Here is a 20066-nt window from a genome sequence, read left to right on the forward strand (position 1 = left end):
ATTTATAATGTAGCTAACCTAACCTAATTGACCATTAGTATCTTGTTATCAACACATTTACAATGAACAAAGAAAAACCCCAGAAGATACACGATCGGGCGTTTGGCTCTCTCGTCTTTGAAAAGAAGGTTTCCCGGTGTTCTGCGCCTGACATGCCAGACAGAATGTCGGAAACCAGCGGCATGATGACCTAATGTTGGTTTGTCTGCACGCAGGCAGGTGCCTGTGTGGGGGCTGGAGACGATACGGAGGGATGGTGAAGTGGTGGGCCACCTGAGGAGGGGGGAGTATGCCTACAGCCTCGGAGCCAGTCTGGGCCGGGGGTGAGTACAACTACTTCCCAGGCCCGAGGCATGGCCATACTCTGTCAGCCTGTCAGTGGCTGAATGGCAGCGTGCACATTGCAACTGGTTGCTTGTCAGTGGGCTGAAAGGCAGCGTGCACATTGCAACTGGTTGCCTGTCAGTGGGCTGAAAGGCAGCGTGCACATTGCAACTGATTGCCTGTCAGTGGCTGAATGGCAGCGTGCACATTGCAACTGATTGCCTGTCAGTGGGCTGAAAGGCAGTGTGTACATTGCAACTAATTGCCTGTCAGTGGGCTGAGAGGCAGCGTGCACATTGCAACTGATTGCCTGTCAGTGGGCTGAAAGGCAGCGTGCACATTGCAACTGATTGCCTATCAGTGGTCTGAAAGGCAGCGTGCACATTGCAACTGATTGCCTATCAGTGGGCTGAAAGGCAGCGTGCACATTGCAACTGATTGCTTATCAGTGGTCTGAAAGGCAGCGTGTACATTGCAACTGTTTTTTTTTTTTTGGTGTCACACTATCAGTAGATCTCAGATGTATTTGATTTATTGCAAAACAACCTTTATGCGAGCCAAAATTGTATCAAGAGGCTGCCCCGGCTCATCTGACCTAATAACTTATTGCACATTACAACCATGTTTTGTGGTTGTTTCTGTTGGTTACTTATGGAGTTGTCCGCCCGCTTGGTCTAGTGTCTAGTACATATGGCTGATGAAATAAGGGCCCAGGTTCAGAACTGGGTGTTTGTGTGGTCACCCCGAGGAAGAAAATGACAACCTCGAAATCATCTTGCCTTGGCAAGCATGGGGACATCAATGGCATCCAGTAATGGGTGAAACGACTCATCATCATTACTTGTGGAGTTCTAAAATGCTTAAGCATAGAAATAAATATGTTCAAAAACATCCACTAATAATTTCTTTGATCCCCATGAATACAAAATCCAGCTACATGGCCCGTCTAAAAGTAAGTTTGATGTTAATTCGGGCGTGCGCAGCTGTCGGGGCGTATCTGCTCGAAGTTAATTTAAAGCTGGATTTAAAAGCACTCGCAATGGTGAAGTCCATTCGTAAATTCTGGATTTAGTTCTTAGAGCTTTCACGCTGTTCAAAGCAGTTTGGCACACAGCTTTGGTAATTACTGATGACTGGTTGCCAGTCATTTTGTAGGACTTTACTTCAGGTTAAATTAATAAACACATTTATACTTCCATACTTTAAATTAAACTTAATGTCTTTGTGTTTAGATTTTTAAAACGTACCATATGTTTTACTGTATACTGTTCTGTTTGATGTGTTTTGTGTTATTTACTTGATGCAGAAATGCGCTCACTTTCTGCAGTATATATTAACACAACTTTACTAAAATTTTGTTTCACAGGCATGACCTGTACTTTTTTTCGGCATCGGTAACAAACATTTGGATTTATTATCTGCATAGTATATGATTCCTACACTTTTTTTTATCTTGTAGATACCTGAATATTCTTTTAACTTATCATACGTCTTTTCCAGTTGGATATTTGAATCTTATTGATGCTGGGTTAGTAGCACAAATAGTTTCTAGATGCTTCTTGAAATGATAAATCCACCATTTGAAAAGTGCAAAAAAAAAGAAAAAGACACAGAAATTTAATTTTCATTACGGTGAAAAAATAATGAGAAAATCAAAATTCAGTTTCTAAAGAAAACCAACATCTAAACAAAACGATACAAATTGTAGTAGTTAATGTAGTAAATTAAAATCATAAATTTTCAAAATATTATTTCAGCGGTGTGTCTTTTTTGTTGGTGTTGAAGGTACATCCGCCATCCGGAAGGTCGCACCGTGTCGGACGACTTCCTCCAGAATGGTCGATATGAAGTGGAAATCATGGGAAAGAATTACGATGCCACATTGCTCCTTAACACTTCTTTTGATCCTCAGAAGAAGCGAATACGCGGTATTTATGATGAACCGTTGCCCGTGAGGAAATAGTACCATGCAGGACTATATTAAGTTTAAAGTGTTATATGTAAATATTTTGTACCTTTAAAAATGTCTGTGATAGTGTTAACTGAAATAAATAATTTTTTGTAAAGAACTGTAAATAAATAACGCACAGTCACGGACTTATTTTGTCGCCTTCTCCGACAAACGATGCTTGTGGTTAATTAAATTAATTATTTTCCTATTCTCAAAATCTTTTATAATGGATTCAACCGTAGAATGTAATAAATATGTTCATTAAAAAGATAAATATGTTTATATATAATATAAGTCGATGGTTTTATACGAAGCTAAATAACAGCATTATTTCCGCCCGAGTTCTAAACCAGAATAATGTTCCAATCGAACGTTTCAACTGTTGATAGTCCTTGACTAACTTCTTCGAAACAAATTCAATCGTCGCTGTCCTGAATAAACCATCCCAACGACCAATCACCTCTGTTGTTACTGTTTTGCATCAGTTTACATATTTTAACTAGTACTCTTTAAAACAATGATTTTTTTTTACTTACGTTGCAGTACCTAATGAATATTTTCATGAAAAATTTCAGATTACCATTGCGCCTATTCGCAGTTACAAATAACACTTATTATTTTTAAAAATTTATAAATGTATATTCTGAAACGATAACATTCATTGGTTGATATTTTAAAAACAAGATTTACTACTCAAAGACAAAATAACGAAAATATAAACTCAATAAAATGATAAATGAACTGTAACCATCCAAGACAAATAACACAGAATTTAAATACTAAGACTAAAATTTATGTGAAGAGATTATTTTCATCTTCACATAACATTTTTTTTTTGTGTTTGGTATTGTGTTCCTTATTTTTCTTGAAAGGTCTAGAAAATGTATTTAGTACTGCAGATAACATCTTTCCTGTCATGCAATCCCATACACCAGTAAATTTCAAATAAATGTTTCTGAATTTCTGAACTTAACTTTTCGTTTGCACTTCATGCGTGGAGCGAAAATCTAGTAAAGGAACATGCTCTTGCATTCTTTCCACTTTCTGTCACACAAACATGTCCCATATCACATTTTATTTTCCTACTTTTTCTTGTGTTTTCTGATGACACTATATTGAAAATACGTTTTTCATTAATCATAAAATAATGTGTGGTAAAATAAACTGATAACTAAACTGTCGTGCATCTTGCACATCGCCCACTGTGTCACGGAGCACCTAAGACTGCAGATTGGAGTCTTGCGTTATCAGGCAAGGCCATTCAAATGACCCGCCAAACATTGACACCCACAGGTGACACAGAGACCAGGGCCAACAGTTGAGTCCGAGCTCGCCTTATGGTTACATATAGTGTAGCATCGAGGCCAAATCTTCCCGCAGAAGAGCAGAACTGCACCACGGAAGCGCCACGCTATGAGAAATCCATACTTTCTGTGCCCTTGTCCATGGCGTCCAGGACTTAGATGTTAAATACACTAGGCACATCATAAACTAACACTAAACCCTCAACAAGTATTCTCCTTAGTTGAGTGTGTATATTATATTTACAATGAATAAGAATAAAAAATAAAACACGTTTGGTATATTCACTATTTTATATACAAACATTAATAATAAAACATTAAAACAATTATACTGCAAAAAATTTACCTTGTTCAAAACACATTATGATATCGTAGCATAAAATTAATGCACACATAAAAGTACTGATTCACATACAAAACATTCACTTTCTCTTTAAAAAAAAAAATCATAATTTTCTGCTGTATACAAAATCAACATAAAATAACCATTTACAAAGGATTTTTACTACAACTAAAATACTGGTAATTATAAAATGGCTGTATGTTTGTATTAACTCTGGACATGTACTCAACAGCCATCACATACATTAGTCATATAAAAATAAAAACGATTACATTAGTCAATAATAAACAACCCTGTTCGTTTCTTACTGTGTGTTTGAGGTCCGAATGTTTCATACATAATGATGCTTTGTAGCTATATTTTACATTTTTTGAAAATACTACAAACTTAAAATTAGGATCATTTATGTTTTTTTTTGATTTTGGCCGATGTTTATTTTGACGGGTTGTGTCTATGACACGACACACGAAAATGCTATTCTGAGGAGCATAATGTCCACTGGCAAAGCCGTGGGAAATATAATGCACATTTTAGTTTTCTAAAACTTGAGAATGTGCAAGTTCGAGTGCCAGGGCATTTTCCTAAAAGGAGTGTCATTAGTCTCCACACTTGTAATAAGTCCCACCATGTTGGAACCGCCGCTTGGTAACTTGCACTGACAATGGGAGGACGACCTCTGATGGTTGCTTCTCCGATGGTGATGACATTTTCTTCTGGGGGGAGGGAGGGTGTAGTCCGGCTCAGGGACTGGCGGGCCATTGAGGTACCTCCAGCTGGCGGAGTCCCCGTGGAGTGGCCCCGAGTCGTAGCTGTGGTAGTTGTCGTCGGGCAGCTCCGTGAAGTTTATCACGTGCTTTGGCGGCTTCCTGCCTCGGGCGGTGCCCATGCTAATCCTCTTCTGAGCCCTCTTGTGGCACCGGTGGCGAGAGACGTGGTGGTGGCAGACCGGAGGAAATCCTATCGTTAAGGTGTCTGGCCCAAGGCGGCGTTTCCATCGGGGCCACCACCGTCAGTTTCCCGGGTCCAGCGGAGGCGCCCGGTAGGAGCGCTTCCACGCCTCCAGCAGCAGCACGCACGAGTGGAAGCGGTAGAAGACGAGCAGCGGCAGGCCGACGCGGGACACGACCCCCCACGCCAGCACGCCGAAGAACCTCAGTTGCAGCTCCTGCGACATCCAGCTCTGCGTCACGAACGTGTCGAACACCCAGAGCACCGAGTTGGCGCACAGCAGGAAGGTGACCGCCTGCCGGGCGGGGCGCGCGTGCGCCTGGTGCCGCGTCAGCAGCGACCTCCGCACCACCTCGGAGACGAACGTGCACTGCGCGCAGGCCTGGACCAGCTGCAGCGCGCTCACTGCGAGCAGCATGGCGTGGCGCGGTGAGTCACCGTCCTGCGCGGTTGCCATGCCGCTCGCCCCCACCACGATCCCGAACGCCGAGTACAGCTGCACCCCGGTGGCCGTGGCCGTCCCCAGCAGCGAGTCCAAGGCGGACGGCTCCCTCCCGCTGAAGGACAGCTTGCGCACTTGCACCAGCCCGGCCGCCGTCACCACCGTGCTCAGCGAGAGTATGGCGGCCAGCATGCCGGACGTGAGCCAGAACACCGTGTCGATGGGAAACTGCTCGTCCTCCTTCACCACCAGGAATATGATGATGACCACGATGCCTGCGACCACGCACAGCAGCCCGAGGAACAGCCCCTTGGTGGCGCCGCCGCAGTCCACGCTCCAGTCGCCCTCCGCGGGCGCGCTGCTCTTCGCCGTGCCGTTCTTGCTGCTGCCGTTGCTGATGATGTTGTTGTTATTGTTGTTGTTCTTGGCGTGCGCCTTCTTCAGCGTCTGTTGGATGCGGCTGCGGCCCACGTTCTGTCCCATCACAAATGTCACTGCAGCAGCGATCAAGCTGGAAGCACAAGCACACGTATCTTGTAAGCTTATGATCTGGATGACTGGATGCTAACACAATTTACTGCTACTTTATCATCTTACCCATAACAATACTGAATATATGTTTTTATAAATTATAATAGTTATAATTGTTTAACAAATATTATCCTATAAAATTTTTTAATTTTTTAATTTTAAATAATTTTTTCGAATGGACAGGCAACCGCCTGGTTATTTGTTTGCCCTCATCATGGCTCATGAGGATGATTGTGTCATGCTTGGTACTCATAGGAACGTTATAACATGCAATGTAAACCCAAACACCAAAATCTTTGAACTCCAGGTGAATCCCTAAGATCATTATACATACAAATATTCACATTGCCATTCAAAGACAAGGAATGCTGCGATTTTATATTCAACTGCCAGTTGATTGGATTTACTACCCAAAATGTATAAAATCAAATTATAATAGAGCTATAAACGAACTTTGTTCATCATTAGCCCTACTGTATAGAATGATTGAAATCACCAGTATCTCGCAAAGTTCTTCAAATTTGTGTGTCTTATAATCAGTTATCGTTACGAAGCTATTATCTGTATTTATCTTAAGCAATTATATTCATTTATCGATCAAATGATCGTCAAAAAATCCAAATCAATCGACATTCCAGCAATTTACAGTTCAGGCCCAACACTCATCACTAAAGGGGGATAGCAATATACCACAAAGTGGTCTGGAAAACCTTATAACCACCCGACATTTGTGATCTTCTTGGAGCGACAACACTCTAACATATCTGCCACCCTAACATATCTGCAACCAGAATTACACAGTTCCATTAAATTAGTCACTCTCTTGCGGCCGGACACATCTACACCCATGTATTCAGCAAGATCACACCAACTTCCATTCTATCGGAAAAGAAAGACATGTGCAGTGCTCAGTTGAAGTTGAGACCACCGATACGAGCATGCTAGTATGAGGTGAGCAGGACCATCTAGAGGAAACAAGACAAGTGCAGTGCTCAGTTGCCTTTGGGACCATATACACGAGCATGCTAATATGAGGTGAGCAGGACCATCTAGAGGAACCAAGACAAGTGCAGTGCTCAGTTGCCTTTGGGACCATAGACGCGAGCATGCTAATATGAGGTGAGCAGGACCATCTAGAGGAACCAAGAAAAGTGTAGTACCTGGTTGCTCTTGGGACCATAGACACGAGCATGCTAATATGATGTGAGCAGGACCATCTAGAGGAACCAAGAAAAGTGTAGTACCTGGTTGCTCTTGGGACCATAGACACGAGCATGCTAATATGAGGTGAGCAGGACCATCTAGAGGAACCAAGACAAGTGTAGTACCTGGTTGCTCTTGGGACCATAGACACGAGCATGCTAATATGAGGTGAGCAGGATCATCTAGAGGAACCAAGACAGGTGTAGTACCTGGTTGCTCTTGGGACCATAGACGCGAGCATGCTAATATGAGGTGAGCAGGACCATCTAGAGGAACCAAGAAAAGTGTAGTACCTGGTTGCTCTTGGGACCATAGACACGAGCATGCTAATATGAGGTGAGCAGGACCATCTAGAGGAACCAAGACAAGTGCAGTGCTCAGTTGCCTTTGGGACCATAGACGCGAGCATGCTAATATGAGGTGAGCAGGACCATCTAGAGGAACCAAGAAAAGTGTAGTACCTGGTTGCTCTTGGGACCATAGACACGAGCATGCTAATATGAAGTGAGCAGGACCATCTAGAGGAACCAAGAAAAGTGTAGTACCTGGTTGCTCTTGGGACCATAGACACGAGCATGCTAATATGAGGTGAGCAGGACCATCTAGAGGAACCAAGACAAGTGTAGTACCTGGTTTCTCTTGGGACCATAGACACGAGCATGCTAATATGAGGTGAGCAGGATCATCTAGAGGAACCAAGACAGGTGTAGTACCTGGTTGCTCTTGGGACCATAGACGCGAGCATGCTAATATGAGGTGAGCAGGACCATCTAGAGGAACCAAGACAAGTGAAGTGCTCAGTTGCTCTTGAGACCATAGACACGAGCATGCTAATATGAGGTGAGCAGGACCATCTAGAGGAACCAAGACAAGTGCAGTGCTCAGTTGCTCTTGAGACCATAGACACGAGCATGCTAATATGAGGTGAGCAGGACCATCTAGAGGAACCAAGACAAGTGCAGCGCTCAGTTGCTCTTGGGACCATAGACACGAGCATGCTAATATGAGGTGAGCAGGACCATCTAGAGGAACCAAGACAAGTGCAGTGCTCAGTTGCTCTTGGGACCATAGACACGAGCATGCTAATATGAGGTGAGCAGGACCATCTAGAGGAACGAAGACAAGTGCAGTGCTCAGTTGCTCTTGGGACCATAGACACGAGCATGCTAATATGAGGTGAGCAGGACCATCTAGAGGAACGAAGACAAGTGCAGTGCTCAGTTGCTCTTGGGACCATAGACACGAGCATGCTAATATGAGGTGAGCAGGACCATCTAGAGGAACGAAGACAAGTGCAGTGCTCAGTTGCTCTTGGGACCATAGACACGAGCATGCTAATATGAGATGAGCAGGACCATCTAGAGGAACCAAGACAAGTGCAGTGCTCAGTTGCTCTTGGGACCATAGACACGAGCATGCTAATATGAGGTGAGCAGGACCATCTAGAGGAACCAAGACAAGTGCAGTGCTCAGTTGCTCTTGGGACCATAGACACGAGCATGCTAATATGAGGTGAGCAGGACCATCTAGAGGAACGAAGACAAGTGCAGTGCTCAGTTGCTCTTGGGACTATAGACACGAGCATGCTAATATGAGGTGAGCAGGACCATCTAGAGGAACCAAGACAAGTGCAGTGCTCAGTTGCTCTTGGGACCATAGACACGAGCATGCTAATATGAGGTGAGCAGGACCATCTAGAGGAACCAAGACAAGTGCAGTGCTCAGTTGCTCTTGGGACCATAGACACGAGCATGCTAATAGGAGGTGAGCAGGACCATCTAGAGGAACGAAGACAAGTGCAGTGCTCAGTTGCTCTTGGGACCATAGACACGAGCATGCTAATATGAGGTGAGCAGGACCATCTAGAGGAACGAAGACAAGTGCAGTGCTCAGTTGCTCTTGGGACCATAGACACGAGCATGCTAATATGAGGTGAGCAGGACCATCTAGAGGAACCAAGACAAGTGCAGTGCTCAGTTGCTCTTGGGACCATAGACACGAGCATGCTAATATGAGGTGAGCAGGACCATCTAGAGGAACCAAGACAAGTGCAGTGCTCAGTTGCTCTTGGGACCATAGACACGAGCATGCTAATAGGAGGTGAGCAGGACCATCTAGAGGAACGAAGACAAGTGCAGTGCTCAGTTGCTCTTGGGACCATAGACACGAGCATGCTAATAGGAGTTGAGCAGGACCATCTAGAGGAACGAAGACAAGTGCAGTGCTCAGTTGCTCTTGGGACCATAGACACGAGCATGCTAATATGAGGTGAGCAGGACCATCTAGAGGAACCAAGACAAGTGCAGTGCTCAGTTGCTCTTGGGACCATAGACACGAGCATGCTAATATGAGGTGAGCAGGACCATCTAGAGGAACCAAGACAAGTGCAGTGCTCAGTTGCTCTTGAGACCATAGACACGAGCATGCTAATATGAGGTGAGCAGGACCATCTAGAGGAACCAAGACAAGTGCAGTGCTCAGTTGCTCTTGAGACCATAGACACGAGCATGCTAATATGAGGTGAGCAGGACCATCTAGAGGAATCAAGTGCTCAGGGGCCAAAATAATTAGCTGAATCACTCTATACTATTTAAGGCCCATCTTTTCAAAACCTACGTTTAATAAGATAAATACTGTAAAATGTCATGTAGCCATATCTATTATAGTAATTTTTGAGCTTACCATGCATATTACTTTTAATGTCTCCTTTAAACAACATACTTGTAATTATCGTTTTATCAGCACCACAGGAATGTTTTCTCTTCTCGAAGGCCCAGGATGTATGTCCCCAACTACGCGATGTATAAATGTTGGTAGTTTAAAATGGTTTTGGAAACTATGTTTTTATTCAGCTAAAATAATGACTGTCCCTGATGTAACTGTCACTTGAGGTCCAAAGGCCCTGTCACACACTCGAAGAATCTCTTTCAACACCTTCCAACATGTTGTGTCAAATAAAGTTGGAGGGTGTGACGTCACCTTAAAATAAACATTAGCGCAGCCATGTTTGTTTAACTACTTGGATGATTTGAGTTTCCATCAAATGTTTTACATATAGGACGGTTCCTAAAATATTTTTGATGTTGGATACAATCAGCCAATAAAAATCGTGCCTATTGAAAACGGGGGAAAAAAAGGTCCGTTTCCGTCACAACGAATCTTTAATATGGGAAAGAACACACAGGAGATAGGTTGTCAAGGTGAAATCACTAATACATTATTAATATTAATGACGTGTGCGAAATTTTTAATGAATTTTTTAAGTTACAGGTATTATTGGGTTAAATTTATATATAACTAGCTGACCCGGCAGACTTCGTACTGCCTAATTAAATTGCAATAAAGTCCTTTCAATACGATTTGCAATGTGACATTTTTTTGTTCCTACATATTTTATAGTCGGGGAAAAAAATTCTCCTGAACAGAACCGTCACCCTGGTGATAGGGTGTTGTGAATAAGAAATATAATTAAATAAAACATAAATAAAAAGATAAATAAAAAATAAGTAATCTCTTTATTGTTAATCATGTGAAACATAATAATTTTTATTTTCATTGTAGTGCATGATTAGATCGGTAATTAGCTTGGTTTGTAGCATTTCAGGTTCTTCTACCTAAATTGATTCGTCTAATAGGAGGCATATCTATATTATAGATTATTTTGTCACATGCAATAATTAGCGATCATAGGTAAATAAACGCTGCACAAACACTATATAGGTAAGAATTTTTTTCGTGTATACGTTGACAAAAGCAAACTCATTAGGGTAGGTAACCTAAAATCCAAGGGAAAAAAAACACTGACATTGACAGTTTGTTGTTGTTTCAAGTTTTTTTTAATATGATATGATTTGGAGTCAAATCCTTCAAGCCGTATTTAAAAACTTAAACTTATGAAATACTTTTGGTAACGCTGGTTTTGTTTGATTGATGTAATGACTTGAAAACTGATGCATTTTAAAGTAAAACAAATGAAATAATATCGCGAAGCCGACCAAATTGAACTATTCGATTTCGGTTTTTTTTTTTTGTTTATCTGTGCTCCAACGCACACTGTTTTGATAGATATGATTGAACTTAGTACAGAGGTAATAAAGTGCAAATTGACTCTTTGACGTTAGTAACATACCTACATTGTTTAAACAACAATGAGTGCTCGTTTTAGTTAGAAAACGTTTGTATGGGGGGAAAAAAAAGGGCTGGTTTTAGGGTTTTTCCAGCAATTATTCGAATTTTTCTCGCCGTAAAATCCATCTTTGAACTTCAACGAACATTTAAAAAAAAAAATTGGCCAAATTGGTTCAGGCGTTGTTGAATTATGCGCTTACCAACACATTTTGCGATTCATTTTTATATTATAGATTTAAATGTAAAAACTATATAAAAAAATTCAAAAATTCCATTCATCACTGCGAGGCATTGTTTAATTTCAAAATAAGATTAAAATTCAATAGTTTGAGGTAGCTCAAACCACAAATAAATTTTCATAGCATGACATATTCGAGGTGATCTGTCCAAATTTATTTGATGGAGAAACTTGGACTCCATTTTCCGTCACAACACAAACGCTCCAACTCTATCGTCAAATACTTGACAGTGCGACGGGACCTCAGTAGTACCTTTGAATATAATATACTGTATAGAAGTCGCCAGCCCAGGTTAAAATTTCTAATACGGTTTGAGGTAGTTGGTTAATTCACCGCCGCAATCGCCACCATCTCTAGGGCATCGACTTGTGGTGGTCCCTAGTGGACAAGTGTCGAACTCTTCAAACACCCCTCCCCCCTCCCGTTGAACGACCTTGAGCTGCAGTGAATGATGGGTGGGGGTGCGGGGAATGACAGCGGGTGACAGCGCTGCGCTCTAACGTGTAAATAACAACCTAAGACGATACAGGGCGTTACGGCAGCGCACTGCAGCGGTGAAGTTCCCAAGCTGCTCATCATACGCTCCTGAAAAACGTAGAGTAAATCCTATCCACTCGCGACTTCTATACAGTATATATATTCAAAGGTAGTGCGCGCGTCTCACCTGAACTGGACGATGAACGGGTAGAGGAAGGGCATGGAGGAGGTCCACAGCTGGCCCAGGGAGTTGGTGTTGAGGCACTCGTGCAGGGCGACCACCTGGGCAATGTGGTGCTGCGACACGGGCTGGTAGCCTCGCCTCAGCGTGTAGTTGCTTGCTGCAACAGAGCTCCCGGCCTTTAGCGACTGCGCTGTCAACAGCGGACATTTGCCGTTCCTATAGCTTTTGACGTGACAACGTCTAATAAATCGACGAACGCCGGCTGCACGCAAGGAAAAAAGTGTCCCGTTACGCACGTTCTTCCGTTACGCTGTGTCCCGTTACGCTCATTGTACTCTTGCGCCGCCATCTATCTCTCTTCCACTCGATTGGAACAACCATCGATTTGACTTTTGACGTGACAACGTCTAATAAATCGATGAACGCCGGCTTCACGCACGAAAAAAAGTGTCCCGTTACGCACATTGTCCCGTTACGCACATTGTCCCGTTATACACATTGTCCCGTTACGTTCATTGTACGCTTGCGCCGCCATCTATCTCTCTTCCACTCGATTGGAACAACCATTGATTTGACTTTTTCGAGGCACATTAAACTTGAAACGCTCCCATTCGTTTCCTACTCTTCCTAACTTCGTCCTATCCTTAACAGAATAACACAGATTGGAAGAAGTTAAGTAGCAAACATGTATAAAAATTATAGTTAAAATAATCTCTTCGTTAAAGTAATAAACATATTTGAATCAATGAGCACAAATAAAAGTAAATTTATCAATTAAATTGTAGATTTCATTTCACTCCTTCTTTGTATCTATACCAAATAGTGATAATTCAATAAAAATGATTCAATTTTATTCATAAAAGTATGTAATCATTTCATCAATGTTTTGTTATGACGTTGTCACGTTAAACTATCGTCCGTAAACCGACTTTACAGACAACCATTTTTTATTTATTTTTGGTCATTTCTATTAAACCCCTTACATCTTTGTTATTTTTATAACTTCCGAAAATAAGTTTCTCATAGCTGTGTTTCCTTTTAATGGTTACTAGATTAACCATTGGGTGAGTGGATACAAAACAGCCACTTTTAAACTTGACCATATACTTAACACACACAACCCACATTTTTATATTTAAAGTTACTTAAAACGATAGGATTAGTAAAATAGTTTATAACCAAACCACCGAGTATTAGACTTTAAAAAAAGCACACATATATATATATATTTAAATTTATTATAAACTTAAGTTTAAGGATGATTTTAATAATTTAGCATCGTATAGCAGCGATTAGTAACCGTCTGTATCACTTAGTAAGTGAGTATCAAATAAATGTTTATTTTCAAGCTAGTTATGTAAATAATTACAAAGAAAATAGAAAGATTTTTATGTTTTGGTATAACAGATATCTACAACTCATAAGACTCAAATTTCTGTACAGAAAAATCATTAAATGAAACGTAGATGGAAATGCACTTACGTACTGCCTTCAGACACATTCTAAACAGTGAGCACGATCTTAGCAAATGGGCTACCAGAGAAAGGTTATTTTCATTTGACAGTGATAATAACATGGGAACTTGAAACCGCAAAATAAGTGTGGTGAAGTATTAATTTAAAATGTAAACTCATATTTTGGAATTAAATATACCTACCCCGAAAAAAAATTGTTTTCGAACGTGAGTCATTAGGTTACTGAAGAAACATGATTGGCGGACCCAGAAACTCTAAGTGTGATTGAAACCGAAGTGTGATTGGTGGTATGAAATACCTCCGAGTTAAATGGGGAATCCAAAAGTTAGGCAAATTGTAACCCTTTAAAAAGTTAGTTTAACACATTTCTGATATATTTCATAAGTCAATATCAAATATATATATATTTTGAATTATTATTGCAATAAGGAAATTTTTTGTTACATACGTCATTACTGGTTACACGTATGTGTTAAGAAACCTTAGTAACGAAAAATAATAATAATGCAAAAACACAGAAAATAAGCAAAAATTTGCCGATGTCAAAATATTAAAAACGTTGACAGCTCAGAAAATTCCGCGAAAGAAGTTAGTCAATCAATAATATCACAGTGCATACGTACACAGTGAGCTAACAATCACAGGACAGTGCAACAAATAGAGAAAAAACAACCGCTATATTCGGCTGATTTTGGCTTGTTTTCTTTGTTTTTACCTGCTTATCCTCTTTGTCCATTATTGGGGTTTCTGATGACGTACAGTGTAACCAGCAATGGTGTGTGTCCAAGAGCTATTGTTTAGTCTGATTTTTTAAGTTACTAAAGTTTTAAAAGAAAATACACTCAGTAGGCCTACTGCATACTTAAAAAAAATGTTAAATAATACATTTTGCTAAAAAAAAAATTCTCAACCGACTTGAAAGATCAAGAGCGGCTTAGATATCATGTTTGTTATCACTCCCGTTATTCATATTTTTAGATTTAGTCATATTGTGGGTTGCCCCCAGCATCCATCCCACAAAACCGCCACTGTATCACAGCTTTACTCGCTGCGCCAGTACTGGCCCTAGACGTTGCGAGGTTATGGACTCGTTCCTTTTATGGAAGCCCTCCGCCGAAAAATTTGAACTGTTCACTCATTCAAACGTTTCCAACCTAACCTGAAAATTCAATTTCGATTAGGATATTATTAAATATTCTTTCCTCGTCAATTATACTCGGGTCAGTTTTATAAACGCTTCAGATCAAATTCCCGATGTAAGCACTTGTGTGGCTAAAAAAAAAAAAATTGTTTTTAAATTTTTAAGTGTAACTTCTTTGATGATGGAGGTTACAATTTCCGAGTGCACCTCCTTTTAAGTAATAATTAGATCCTTCCGAAGCTTTCGGTTAACCATTTTACTATTTTTTTTTCTGCCAAATTTATTTACAAATTTTTGACGTGACGTCTAATAAATCGATGAACGCCGGCTGCACGCACGAAAAAGTGTCCCGTTACGCACATTGTTCCGTTACGCTGTGTCCCGTTACGCACATTGTCCCGTTACACTGTGTCCCGTTACGCTCATCGTACGCTTGCGCCGCATCTATCTCTCTTCCACTCGACTGTTTATAAAGTGAAGTGAAAAGTGAATGTGGTTTTCATTGCTTATTACAACAACAATTTCGGCAATAAAGGTTAATTATCCTTGCATTTTAAAAATCTGATTACTAGTATAATTTCAATTATTTATTCTTTTATTATCAAAATAAAAATGATTCAATTTTATTCATAAAAGTATGCAATCATTTCATCAATTTTTTTGTTATGACGTTGTCACGTTAAACTATCGTCCGTAAACCGACTTTACAGACAACCATTTTTTTTTTTTTTAAATGTTTAAGTGTGTAACTTCTTTGATGATGGGGGTTACAATTTCTGAGTGTAACTCATTTTAAGTAATAATTTGTTCCTTCTGAAGCTTTCTGTTAATCATTTTACTATTTTTATTCTACCAAATTTATTTACAGAAAATTTTAATATTTTTTTATAACTTGAAAAATGATATTTTTGGAACAAAATATCGACATAAAAAATTGATTGTCTGTAAAGACGGTTTACGGACGATAGTTTAACGTGACGTCATAACAAAACATTGATGAAATGATTGCATACTTTTATGAATAAAATTAAATCATTTTTATTGAATTATCACCATTTTGTATGGATACAAAGAAGGAGTGAAATTAAATCTACAATTTAATTGATAAATTTACTTTTATTTGCACTCATTAATTCAAATATGTTTATTACTTTAGCGAAGAGATTATTTTAACTATAACTTTTATACATGTTTGCTATTTAAACTTCTTCCAATCTGTGTTTTCTTCTGTTGAGGATAGGACGATGATAGGAAAAGTAGGAAACGAATGGGAGTGTTTCAAGTTTAATGTGCCTCGGGAAAGTCAAATCGATGGTTGTTCCAATCGAGTGGAAGAGAGATATAGATGCGGCGCAAGCGTACAATGAGTGTAACGGGACACAGCGTGACGGGACAATGTGCGTAACGGGACACTTTTTCGTGCGTGCAGCCGGCGTTCATCGATTTACTAGACGTGGTCACGTCAGAATGATGGATGGTTGGTGAGCTGAACTCACCGAAGGCCAGGTCGCGCCGCTGCCGGGAGACCACGGAGCGCGGGAAGCCGCGCAGCTCCAGCGGCGTGGGGATGCTGCTGGCTAGCCTCGCGCCGCCCAGCAGCGCGCTCTGCGCCAGGTGCACGAAGTAGGTCCACTCGTTGCCGCTCTCCCACACGACCAGGCGCACCCACAGGGCGAGGTTGGTCGCCGCCAGGTGCATGAAGCCGAACCTGGCCGCCAGGCCGAACCGCTCCACCAGCACCTGTGCCGCGTTCAGCCCCGCCGCCTCGACAACACTCCCAACTCCCAACTTCTCTACTGAACATCGTCACACGAAACACAGATGGAAATGCACTTACCAGGGGCGTAGCCAGTATTTGTGTATGGGGGGTGTTAAGAAGCATGGCCCCCGTATTAAAGCGGGGGAAAATTTGGATATTAAGGTGTAAAATACTGCTATTTTAGCAGTTTTCGGTTCTTAAATTTAAATATTGTAATAGTAAATTTTTTATTAATTTTAATATAAAATTTGTTTGAGTGATGAATATGAAATTAATTAAAGATTTGAAGCTAAGAGGGGTGGGGGGGGGGGGGGGGTTGAACCCCTAACCCCCCCCCCCCTGGCTACGCCCCTAACTTACGTACGTACTAAACAATGAACACAAGCCCAGCGAATGTGACTACTACTACAGAAAGGTTATTCTATTCATTTGACAATGATAACAACATGCAAACTTGAAACTGTAAAAATAGGTGTGTTAATCGAATAATTTAAAATGTAAACTCATATGCTGGAAACTCAAGGTTACCGAAACTTCATGATTGGCTGTACCAGCTTTTATTTTGAAGAAGGGGGGGGGGGAAATGGGGAGGACATTGACCGAAGTGTGTTTGGTGGTATCGGATACCTCTAAGTTAAATGGAGAATCCAGAAGCTAAGGTAATTGTAACCCTTTAAATGTCTAGTTTATTGCTTTTCTGATATATACAAAAATTAATATCTCAGCCATCTACTATTTAAATGGTTACTGAAATGATGGCTGGGGGCATCATATTTTGAAGAGGATCCTTGCCGAAAGGAATGTGGTGATAACCGCCGGGTCCTCCACCAAACAATATTACTAATAAACTCTTTCAAACAATTTTTAAAAGCTCATCGGGAAGCTTATATTTCGACGATGGTTTTGCTAATGTATCTTAATTCATTCCTGAAAAGTTATCCTCGGGATAGTTTTATAAATTCTTAAGATCAAAATTCTTTTGATAACACGATTTTATATCATGCTACGCCATGCTGAGCACGTCACATTTCTGGTTGGGGAGTTTCTGCTGTGGTGAGTTGGCTGACATGTGACTGTTGCTGCGCTCTAGCGGCGCAGTAGCGCGGTGTGCCGGGTCTAGTTGTTTCTGTCCCCGTGCGAATGCTCTGCGGTAGTAGAAGCGTCGAGGGTTTGGCGCCTGGGTTTGCCTCGTGGGAATTTTGTTTTCCTGGTTGGTATTAGGAGGGAACTTTTGCTTACAATTTTATATTCCGCATAGTCACACAAGTTTCATTTAACTAAAATAAAAGTTAAAAAAAAAGAATTGTATTTTAAGCAGGACAGTGGACAAGGCTCGATGCTTTCCCCCACATTTGTGCAGGTTTTGTCAGGCCAGTGCTGATAAATGTATGAATTAAGAGTGTGTGATACATGTGGTTCCGAGCAGCAAAATCGACGTTTGCGGCGGAGCAGATTCTGTAAATACCATGACATAAATTGGATTTTGGCAAAATATTATTTAAAGAGTGTGGATGGATCTTAAAAATGTTGTTACTCGAAATTTCGGTATGCGTCTTATTTTATTAACTAATTATTCATAAAAACGGCGAAGTTTAGTAGACGAATGCTAGTATAATTTGATTGGAAATGAAAAACAAAATAATAAAATTTTACAACACATATATATGGATGAGTTAGAAACAGCAAGAAGCATTTAGAAGCAATAAGAGCTGAAAAATCTGTTCAGCCGTAACCTTTCTAATCGGTAGATGAAGAACGATTTTTACACATCGTAGTTCACGCGTCCCCACACAGATGTCGGGCACTCCACACGCAGAGGTTCATTGCAGTAACACATCACAGATGTCGCACAAGGAGGTCGTCACTACTTGTTCTGTTGTATCGCGCTATCACGAAGTCACGTTTTTAAATTGTAATAGGTGGGAAACGCTGCAATGGGTGACAATAAGGCTGGGTTCACAATTAAAAAAATTAAGCGAGTGCATAGCAAGCCATGCACACGACCTGTGCACACGACCTGTGCGAACTGCGAAATCGGTTCACAATTGAATTCTTACTGTTAATTTCAGCCAATGAAATTTCGCGAACTAAGCGACATCTGTTAGCAGTGTTAGTAAATAAACATATTAACTTTCAAAATAACGTTAATACTTTTATTATCTCGACATTTTCTTACCACAATATGGTTAATAAATATAAACATATTTCTAGTCCCGCCAAAAAATCACCCTGCTCTTCTCTCATTGGCTGTTGTGCCATGCGTACGCGACCGAAATAAAATATATTCATTTCACTCCTATGCGCACGACCTCTCTCCCATGCACACGACCAACTTTCTGCTATTGTGAATCGTTAGGTTAGGAAACATGGCGTTCATATCCTATGCACACGACCTACTGTTACTGTTACTGTTATTTTTTCAATTGTGAACCCAGCATAAGACGCGTTTTGCCTCCACCAACAAAAACGACACCACCACACATCCCCACCAGCCTCCAAAGAGTAAAATAGTTGGACGAGGCCTCCTCCGGGCAAACCATTGCATTGTATAATGTAAATTAACTGTAAATGTATTTCTTATTAATTGTATCAAGTGTCTCCCTCCATGTATGTATATTTTTCCCAACTATGCCTAATAAAGGACAGGAATTTTTTGGACCCAATTAAAAAAAAAAGAATAATGACAAAGGAAACCTGCTTCTTTCTGCAAGGCGGAAGAAAAGAAAAGGCAAAGCACTCTCCGAGTGATCGAAAAATAAATGTAGGTAACTTATTTTTAAATTGATGATATTAGTTTGTTTTTGATTCCAAAATCTTTAAAACGATTGTATAACACTTTCCATGTATCTGAATATTTCAAATAACTAAAAGAGAAGTCAGTAAACAAGCTATAGGCTTAATAAATAATAGGAAATATGGTGGGAAATATCCACTGTGCTCTACATTTTATTTTATACCGTCTGTTGAGGTATTTTTGGAACAAGCAAATGCTGTCAAAATGATGTTTGTTGGATATCCGTGGATACATGTATCGCGCTGTCACCAGCTGCCTTTGCTCCCAGTCGCTTCACCCTTAGGGATCGTTTATTAATCACGTGAGGCTCCAAAACGGGTAGGGGGGGGGGGAAGGCAGAAAAAACAACGAAATATCACCAGAGGGAAGGGGGGTTAAAAAGTTGCAAAAAAAACATCACGTGATTAAAAGACGACCCCTTATACCTCTCCCGACTAATATCTGGCCAGATTATACTGATTCAGGACTAACTAACTGGCTGCGTGCACATCGCACAGTACCATTTTTTCTGTTCTGGTGAGCTGTTGGCAGCAGTAATTGTTCCACCAAGTTAACAATAGAAAATATATGTGTAGCAATTATAAACATGACAACATACTTACATAATGAACTTGTAGTCACGTTTTATAAAAGTAAGCAAATGCTTGTGTTGTATGGCTTGGGTCATAGGGCCAACGTAATTTTTGTTAACAATTAACATTGGCCATTTTACACCCAAGTCATACAACTTCCTCATCTTGCGTATTGACGACTGTACTGCTCATGCCGTATTTTCAGATCGCAATATGCTTGGACAGCGGACCTTTTTTTTTTTGTTATAATT

General features: G+C 40.6%; 2 protein-coding genes across 5 annotated transcripts in view; one reads left to right on the forward strand and one right to left on the reverse strand.

The window, feature by feature from the left end:
- The window catches only part of LOC134536721 (sarcosine dehydrogenase, mitochondrial), a 48091-nt gene extending 45670 nt beyond the window's left edge, over positions 1–2421 (forward strand). For both annotated transcript variants that reach the window (XM_063376599.1, XM_063376598.1), the window contains exons 16-17: positions 216–323; positions 2110–2421. In XM_063376599.1, coding sequence (XP_063232669.1) covers positions 216–323; positions 2110–2287 — 286 coding nt within the window. In that variant the 3' untranslated portion in view covers positions 2288–2421. The remainder of the gene's footprint in view (positions 1–215; positions 324–2109) is intronic.
- Positions 2422–3688: 1267 nt separating this feature from the next.
- Positions 3689–20066, reverse strand: part of LOC134536722 (proton channel OtopLc-like) — a 380858-nt gene continuing 364480 nt past the window's right edge. For all 3 annotated transcript variants that reach the window (XM_063376602.1, XM_063376601.1, XM_063376600.1), the window contains 3 exons: positions 16187–16430; positions 12078–12231; positions 3689–5823 (listed from right to left, as the gene is read on the reverse strand). In XM_063376602.1, the coding sequence (XP_063232672.1) occupies positions 4932–5823; positions 12078–12231; positions 16187–16430 (1290 nt within the window). In that variant the 3' untranslated portion in view covers positions 3689–4931. The remainder of the gene's footprint in view (positions 5824–12077; positions 12232–16186; positions 16431–20066) is intronic.

This window comes from Bacillus rossius, chromosome 11, assembly GCF_032445375.1.
Source record: "Bacillus rossius redtenbacheri isolate Brsri chromosome 11, Brsri_v3, whole genome shotgun sequence".
NCBI classification, from domain to species: domain Eukaryota; kingdom Metazoa; phylum Arthropoda; class Insecta; order Phasmatodea; family Bacillidae; genus Bacillus; species Bacillus rossius.